Source organism: Crassostrea angulata, chromosome 5 (assembly GCF_025612915.1).
Source record: "Crassostrea angulata isolate pt1a10 chromosome 5, ASM2561291v2, whole genome shotgun sequence".
Classification (NCBI taxonomy): Eukaryota; Metazoa; Mollusca; class Bivalvia; order Ostreida; family Ostreidae; genus Magallana; species Magallana angulata.
Window position 1 is genome coordinate 14361528 of NC_069115.1, and position 8971 is coordinate 14370498.

The following is an 8971-nucleotide window of genomic DNA, read 5'->3' on the forward strand; positions in this document are numbered from 1 at the left end:
AACAATGACCGAAATAATGACTGAAGCATGTACCCAAGTAAATTCAATAAACACATCAGAAGTCTCCTCAACCTGGGTTTGACTAGTGGGCTGTCTATAGATAAAAGAGGGAACATTTTGAGAAGCTGCATGCTGTACCTCCTTCAAAATTAACAATGTAGTGCAAATTTTCCGTACCTTGATACATAGTGCAATGCATAATGCTAAGCATATACCTGCCAAAATCAGAGAAACTAATGTAATGATGTCTGAGGTATTGGGCCATTCCTGAGGAATTTGAATTTGTCCATCTAATAATGGTTCAGCAAGAGATTTAAAGATTTTCTGATCATTCTTAACAGCAGAGGCTATTTTCTTCAAATTCAAATGGGCCTTGTGATCATTGGCTAACACATCCCTGATAGTGTGATTGAAAAATGTGAACTTAGGTATGGACATGTTGACAGGTGTTGGAAAAAATGTATTGCCATAAATCTGTTGTAAAGAAGATTCATCAAAAAACTGTTGTAGCAATGCTAAGTTGACAGGATGAATGACAGAATAATTTGATAATTTTTCATAACAACTGACCAATCTTGGTGCAAAGAACAATGCCTCTGTAGATAACGAACATCTACATGGAATATGCAGTACACAAAATGCACAACCCTTCAAAATTTTCTTCTCCTGTGGACAATCCAGGACCACTGTGGGTGTATTATACAACAAAACGGAAGTTGGGGACAACTCTATGATATTTGATTTCAGCACCGACTGAAGATACCTAAAATTACATAACTCCTTGACCTGTCTAACATTGTTCGCAAACAACGCCATAGTACAATCTGGTACTGTGATAGGTGACTGCGGCCAATTAGACAAACACAATATGGATGAACTCGAATGAATACAATCAGTCAACTCATTTGACTGTAGTGAAATAAAATAATCATGATGTGGGGTGATGGCAAAATAATCTGGGAGGGACAACAATTGGGTAGCTTGCATGTTAGATGTTACATTTTCTGAGGTGGGAACAGGTAAACTAATGACCTTATACAGTTTCAGTGGAAGTCTTTGAGAAGAAATGGGGAACTTGACTGTTACAAACAAATCATTGTGGTGGCGCGCAAAAATGAATTTACCACTTGAGTAATAAAATGAAGCATCCAATTGAATTAAATAAAATTTTTGATAAGACTTTTGAAGTTTGTGCCGAATATTGGCGATGATTTCTGACAATAAGTGTTTAGGAATAAGAAATGGACTGATTTTTCCTTCTAAAAGACTTTCAACTGAATTTTCTAACTTGGTAAATTGAGATCTAAGAAGAGTAGCTTGGTTTACCTGGTTAGTAAGAATTTCCGAAACGTTAACAAAAGCATTTTCAAGATCAAAGAGTTTGTTATTGAATTCAGAAGCTACTTTTGTGATATAGTCAGAGTTAGCCTTGATTCCATGCACTAAGTTTTTCATGCGTTTATCTGTTAGTGAAATGAAAGAAGAAAGATGTGCACCATGTTGTTGTAAGGCAACAGCTAATCTTTCAGTTTTGTGATTTAAAGCGTTAATATGACCTGCTAAGATATTAACATCATCCATGGTTGCTGTTCCGAATATGCTTTTTGACAATGAACCAATAAAGGGTAATAAAGATCTTGATTGACGTTGATTACTGGTAATTTTGGTTTGAGGGATCATGTTATGAATGGATCTAATAGTTTCATTAAAATTCAAAAGAGTTTGTTCATGTAAACCATGGATGAAGTTAGCCAGATTGTTAAGTAATAGGCAATAGGTAATTTGGTGAGTACTACTTAGATTACAAAATGGTACTTTGTTCACATGAAACCTGGTTGGTAGAGGAATATGAAAGGTATGGAGCCAATATTCTTGAGCTAGCATTAGACTTGACTGTTCCTGAAAGATGACCCCATAGTTGATTCGCTGTACGACCTCAGAAGCTGATGTGTCCACTTTACTTGATTCCACCATCACCATACACAAGGAAAGGACCATGAATATCCCAAACATGTAATGTTGAATTCCAAAGTTCCCTACAAAATTACAAAAATAGAAAAAAGACTTTAGGGATGCGATGTTTTTGTCATGAAAATATGAACCGATCGTTATTCAAATTTTCTAGCACTAAGAAAACTGCAAATTAAATTTACAAAAGGGTTGACTACATCACATCAATAAATTCTTTATCCATAATTTTGAAAATATAATGAAATAAAAAAATGTAAAATTTATTGGCTAGCCATGTAGGAATTCAACACACATATTAGTCTATTACATGTAACTTATTCAAACAATGTAAAACCCAACTGATATAAAAACTTGGAAAATTCATCCACTAAATTGTTCAACTATGAAATATTACATATAAACACAACAACCAAAGTAACTTTTAACTCACTATTTCACTATGTAGTACAAAAGCTTTGACATAGTGTACCCTCAATACTGAAATGTAGTACAAAAATGTTTTGGCATTGTAAAAGAAGTATTGAGCACCCTAAAAACAATACACCCACAAGACTTGAATGAAACTAATAATTCCTTTTGAAACAAGATTTCCGAATTGTGCCAAGTTTGGTAAACTTGCGGTTTATCATGTCTAAGACTTCACCATCAAAACATTGATCTGGTTCCCAAGTTTTGGAACCATCATCCCACTCAATATAGATTTCTCTCCTGCCATTTTTGAAGCGACCTCTGAGAAACCTCTTGAATTTCTACTTTTTCTGTGGATCATAAATCTCATGTGAAGCATCTACTTCATCATCCTCATCATCTGAACTTTGACCCGAGTCCATGGACTCATCTGTTTGCTGATTATCGAAAAACTGATCTAAGTGTAAATCTTGCACAGTATCTGTGTCATCATCACTGACCACCTCCTGTTGGGGTTGAAGCTGAACTTGACCGTCAATTTGACCTTGATTCTGACCTTGAATCTGACCTTGAATTTGCCCTTGAGTTTGACTTTGATTCTGATCTTGCGTTTGACCCTGATTCTGACTTTGTGTTTCGGGAACCTCAAAATTGGGTCTCATGACCTCTGGATCATGATACAATTTCAGATTTGATGCATTCATCATAGAACCATGCAACTTGTTGTCAGAACATCTACGCAATTTGTACGTAAAATTTGGACCAACATCTACAATTCTATATGGTCCATCTGCCTTGTCATACAGTTTACTGGATAACCCTTTTGGAACTTTATTGACCTTGATCAAAACCTGATCACCCTGTTGAAAAATTTGGAATGTTTGAATTTTTGTCATGACGAATTTTGTTTTGAGTCTGATGCCACTCAATGTTTTCTTTAGCAATTTTGTCAAAAACCCTCATGTTTGCAAGAAATTCTCGAATGTAGGCCTTGGCATCTTTTGCCATGCTTTCAAGCGGATCAAGAGCAACATCGTATGGAAGATTCATTTCTTCCCCAAATAACAACAGAAAAGGGGAAAATTCTGTAGAATGCATAGAAGGTGACTTTCGATAAGCCATCAAAATGGACGAAATCAGATCCGGCCATTTTTCTTGAGCATTTCCGCAGTGAGCTCTGAGAGATTGTGCAAGTGTGCTATTTTGCCTTTCCACTAAACCGTTTGTTTTTGGATGATAAGCCGAAGTGTGATGTTGAGTGATGTCAAAAATTTCACAAAGGGCATTTACCAATTTTGACATGAAATTTCTACCTCTGTCCGAAAATAAAACTTTAGGTGCCCCATACCTAGAGAAAATTTCTTTGAAAAGCACTCTTGCAGTTTCCTCAGCACTCTGAGTTTTGAGTGGAAATCCCTCAACCCATCGAGAGTATGCATCTACACACAACAAAATATACTCATTCCCCTCTTTTGTTTTGTACAAGGGACCTACATGTAGAATGTCTATGTGCCATCTCTCAAACTTTTTCGCGGGAGGTAATGCTTGCATCGGCGGTTTTGCTGGGTTGAAATCGCGTTTTGCATGTTGACAACGGTCACATGACTTGACATACTCGACAATGTCACTATGCATTCGCGGCCAATAGTACTTTCGGTACAACGCTGTTTTGACTTTTTCTATACCGAGGTGACCTCCACCTGCTAAACTGTCGTGATAAGACAGCAGGGCATCTTTGCGCAAAACCCTTGGGAGTGCTACTTGTTTTACAAAATTAAACTCACCTTTGGGCTTTTTGCATCTCCTTTGAAACCAATGGTATAGGATACCTTCCACTAAACTGAAATGTTTGGCCTCTGAGATAATCAAGTCTTGCGCATTGGACTCTGCAGGTAATGTACCATCCAGGAGGTATTCATAAACCTGTTGAAAATCTGGACAATTTCTTTGCAACTCACCTATATTCTGTTGATCTGCTTGAACATCGGCTTGTGTATCATCATTTTGTACATCCTGTACTGGAGCGACCATTGGACTGTCAGACTGATAAGAGAAGGATACCTGTATGCAACAGTTGTCTTCTATGGAAGTTTCATCGTCTGTTGTTGCTTCGGTTTCTGATATCTTTGATTCACTCTCTGAAGTTGTTAAATCACTTACCACTGCCATGACTTCCGATGTAGTGTTATCTTCTTCAGATACCACCTTTTCTTGTTCAGCGATTTCACCAGTTTGTATAGCTACCGTGGCTATTGTAGTTGTAGACTTGTCTTGAGTACTGACCTTAGTGTCTGTCTCTTGATTGTTCGTTTCTACTCCCTGTGAGCACGTTTGAGTTGATGCACATTTATACAACGTCTGCGGGTCGGTAGTTGTTGTAGAACATTGAGTTGCAACATCTTGACTGGTTTGTGTTTGTACTGAATTGATTTCTGTGGTACTTACCTCCTTCGGGTAGTCTCGTCTGCTTAAAGCATCAGCTACCAAGTTGCTCTTACCTGGCCTATGAACTATCTGGAAGTTGTACTCCTGTAACTTCAATGCCCAACGCTCTAAACGACCTGTGTGTTTAGCTGTTTGTAGCCAAACCAATGCCTTGTGGTCTGTTACCACAGTGAATCGACTGTGTACCAAGTAAGGTCTGAACGCAGCTATACCTTCTAGTACTGCAAGACACTCTTTTTCGGTGGTATTGAATTTCTTTTGATCTGTTGACAACGACTTACCTCCGTAACAGATAACATATTCTCTGTTCTCGTCGTCAATTTGGCCTAACACATAACCAACTGCACTATCGGAGGCATCGCATGTTAAAATAAATGATTTTGAAGTGTCAGGGTAGGCCAAAATAGGTGCTGAAATTAATTTTTCTTTCAAAGTCTCAAATGCACTCTGACACTGTATATTCCATTCAAATTTCTTGTCTTTGTTTAATAACGAATTTAAAGGAGTGGCAATTTTGGCAAAATCTTGAACAAACCTCCGATAGTAGTTAGCCATGCCAAGGAAGCTACGAACCTGTTTCTGCGTTTTGGGTGTGGGGAACTCACTTACTGCTGCGGTTTTCTCTGAGTCCACTCGTACACCTTGACGTGAAATAATGTGCCCTAAAAATTTGACTTCTTTGACTGCGAAGTGACATTTGGCCGGTTGTAGCTTTAAATTTGCCTCATTCAGACGATCAAACACTTGTGCTAAGTGAGTGAGATGTTCATCGAAAGAACGCGAGAAAATCAAAATGTCATCAACGTACACGAGCACTGATTTCCAATTCAGACCGCGGAGCACATTAGACATCAAGGTCTGAAATGAGATTGGTGAGTTAGTAAGGCCAAAAGGCATACGTTTCCACTCATAAACTCCACCTTGAGTTATGAATGCTGCCCTTTGTCTACTATCCTCATCAAGCTCCATCTGCCAGAATCCAGACATTAGATCCAAATTGGTAAAATAATTGGCTTTTGCCTCTCCTATCGCATCAAAAACTGTTTCCAAATGCGGAAGTGGGAAGGACATTGGCACTGTAATTTTGTTGAGAGCGCGATAATCGCATGCAAACCGAAACTGACCATTCTTTTTCTTTACCAAAACAACTGGCGAATGCCATTCTGAATTTGAAGGTTGAATGATATCATGCTTTAGCATTTCCGAAACTTGATTTTCAATTTCTTTGGAAGCTTGTGGAGAAGTTCTGTAAAATTGAAGCCGAACAGGTTTTGAATTTGGTTTAATTTCAATTTTGTGTTTGTGTGCCTTTGTGCAACCCAATTCGCTGAGATCTAAAGCAAAGTTTTCTCTGTATCTTGACAAAAATTTCAGAAGAATTTCTTTTTGATTTTGATCTAAATCTGAATTTCCTAAATCAAACTGAACTTGATTTTGACTTGTTGTTTTTGAATTGTCTGGATTCAGAGCACTGACCTCTCTTGATTCACCCTCTAATGACAAAATGTTGTCTTGATCAATGTCAACTACCTGTGCAACAACAAAATTAGTAGGTAGTTCAACCGTTTCAAAAGTGGGGTTAATAATTCTAAAATAAGCACTGCTGTGGTTCACCTGTACACAACATCTTGCTGCAGAAATGTTGAAAGATTCTAATTCTACATGTGGTTCTAATAAAACAATTTCACCATTCTGATGGCGAGAAATATGAACCAGAACATTCATTTCACACCTCTTTGGAATTGAAACAGGACATTTGGCCCTAGCATACCCATTTTCAGTTGTTATTACACAAACATTGTTCTCACCATATTGGTCCGGGATGTGTAAAGTGTTGGACGCTGAAAATCTTAGCACTGTGTCATGAGCACATAAAAAGTCAACCCCTAAAATGAATGCATGATGAATGCCGTCTACAACATGAGTTTTGAATGAGTATTCCTTCCCATTGATAGTTATCTCTAACTGTATTTGCCCCAAGACCGGAAGTAACTTGCCACTTGCCCCTTTTACTGACTGAAAGGCTGGAGGAGACAACCGATGACTGGCATAATGAGTTTTTTTAAAGAATTCTTTGTTAATAATTGTAACGGAAGCACCAGAGTCAATTAAAGCACTAGTCGTACGACCTCCCACATGAACAGGGATTGTGTTTTTTGTCATGTGAGCCACCAAATTGATTTGTGGGACGGAGAAGTCTGTGTGGTGCCCATCTTCAGAAAACTTTCCAAAGACAGGCGCGTACCCCTATTGTTGTGACATGTACTGTGTAGGTGCTGGAGTTTGTTGTGGAGTGTGGCGAATGTGTGGCCTGTAAGAAGTGTTTTTGTGTGGGCAGTGTTTCTTAAAATGACCCAACTCTCTACAATAAAAACATCTAACTAAAGAATCATTATTGTAATTTTGACCAGAATCACAAAACTCACCCTTCTTGTGGTAGGACTGGGCTGGTCTGCGAGGTCCATGATGAGGAGGTCCGGCAGGCCGTGGTCCATGCTGCCACTGGGGTTGCTGCCACTGATGTTGCTGACCCTGAGGTTGCTGCCAATCAGGTTCTTGCCATTCAGGTTGCTGTTGCGGCTGTGCTGACCACCGAGGTTGTTGTTGATCTGGCCACCGAGATTGCTGCCACTGGGGTTGTTGAAAGTCTGGCCACCGGGGTTGTTGCTGCGGCTGCTGATGATGAAAGCCTGGGTGTGGTGGTCTCTGTCTTCCAGATCGTCTGGGTTGTTGTTGGTATTGAGGTGGTTGCTGATTGTTGGACTTCAAATCATCCCTTATGTCTTGCAAAGCATTGAGGAGCGCAAGGTTGGTGTTCTCCTGAATGGTGGTAGAGTTGTTGCGTCTCCTCTCTGCGACCTCAGATCTGATGGCCACGTTCCTCAGTTCTTCCAGGGTCCTCGGGTCCACCTTAATTGCGTCTGCTCCTAAAGTAGTCATGTTGTATGTTTTATTTGATAAAATAAAATATATCGGAAAGGACAGTATGTTGGTGGATAAATTGCAGACAGCGACATTTTCTACGTATTTTTTTTGTGTCTCTCGTACTTCAAACAGCACGTGGTAATTTGTTGTGGAATGAACAACTGATTTTGATTGACTGGAGTACGTGGACTCGCCTGTAACTAATTGATTGAATTTAAGCATTATCATTAAACGATTAATTTTATGTACACTGAAATTTTATGAATTGTGATGAGATAGTGTAATTGATATACATGTTCGTTTATGTTAAATTCCATGTACACCTTCCTCTCTTTCTTTATCTCTCTCCTGTCGTGGGAGGGAACAATTTTTAAAAAGAAGCACATGTTTAGACTATACATTAAATATTAGAGAATATAAATTTAATACGTGTTTTGTACTTTAAATTCTTTAGGAGAATTATTTTTTAAATCAGGCCTTGAATTATATCAAAGAAGTAAATAAAGACAAGATCACGGAAAAAAACACATTTTATTTACCGATATATGTTTGCGAGCTATTAAAAAATATCTTAAAACTGCATCACATATTATTGTATATGAAAATATACTTAAACATATATCATTCTTTAATATGAATTATAAAAATATTGTATCTTTTTCAGGGCTTTTTATTTTACGTGTTCTTTATTGCGTCATATTTATTAAAAATTAACAACATGCTGGGATCTTGGACATACTGGAAAACTTGATTCATTTTACATTGATTTGTATTGCAGATGATAAAGTAAATAAAGCATTATGAATTTAAAAACAAAACAATGTACCTCGTCAATCGTGTAACGAATTCCCGGATACATGTGCATTTAGCGTATTTTGAAGGCAGGCTTTGATGTTATATGACATCGGCACAATTCGTAGTAGGTTTAAGTTTTTAGTTTTCACAATAGTTACTCCAGCTTCTGATGATCTCGCTGAATTAATTCAATTTGATTTCATCGCGTGCATAGAACTGTTTTCATATCTTCTTTTTTTCTGAGAACGATCTTTTCACTTTGGAATTCCGAATGACAATGACTAATGCACTTTGAGTGAACGATTTAAGAACACAAGTTGAACGCACGGTGAGCGAATGGTGAACGCCTTATGAACGGTAAGCGCGAGCGCTTTGTGAACGGAGAGCGCATGGTTAGCGACGCTCGACTGAACGCACGGAGATCGAA

The 8971-nt window shown here is 38.2% G+C and overlaps 1 protein-coding gene across 1 annotated transcript; it reads right to left on the reverse strand.

Moving 5' to 3' along the window:
• Positions 1-203: 203 nt before the first annotated feature.
• LOC128185120 (uncharacterized) lies at positions 204-7764 on the reverse strand. The gene is made up of 4 exons (XM_052854796.1): positions 7251-7764; positions 1737-2036; positions 1327-1463; positions 204-215 (listed from the first exon to the last, which is right to left on the reverse strand). The coding sequence occupies exons 1-4, from the start codon at positions 7762-7764 to the stop codon at positions 204-206; spliced, it is 963 nt and encodes a 320-aa protein (XP_052710756.1).
• Between the last annotated feature and the right edge of the window lie 1207 nt (positions 7765-8971).

Excerpts from the sequence above, each read along its gene's own strand:
- LOC128185120 (XM_052854796.1), bottom strand. The coding sequence starts at position 7,764 with ATGACTACTTTAGGAGCAGACGCAATTAAGGTGGACCCGAGGACCCTG. Across the intron at positions 2,037-7,250 it reads CCAGTCCTACCACAAGAAGG|GGAACTTTGGAATTCAACAT; the intron begins GTGAGTTTTGTG and ends GTAATTTTGTAG. Across the intron at positions 1,464-1,736 it reads TCTGGCTAACTTCATCCATG|ATAAACGCATGAAAAACTTA; the intron begins GTTTACATGAAC and ends TTTCACTAACAG.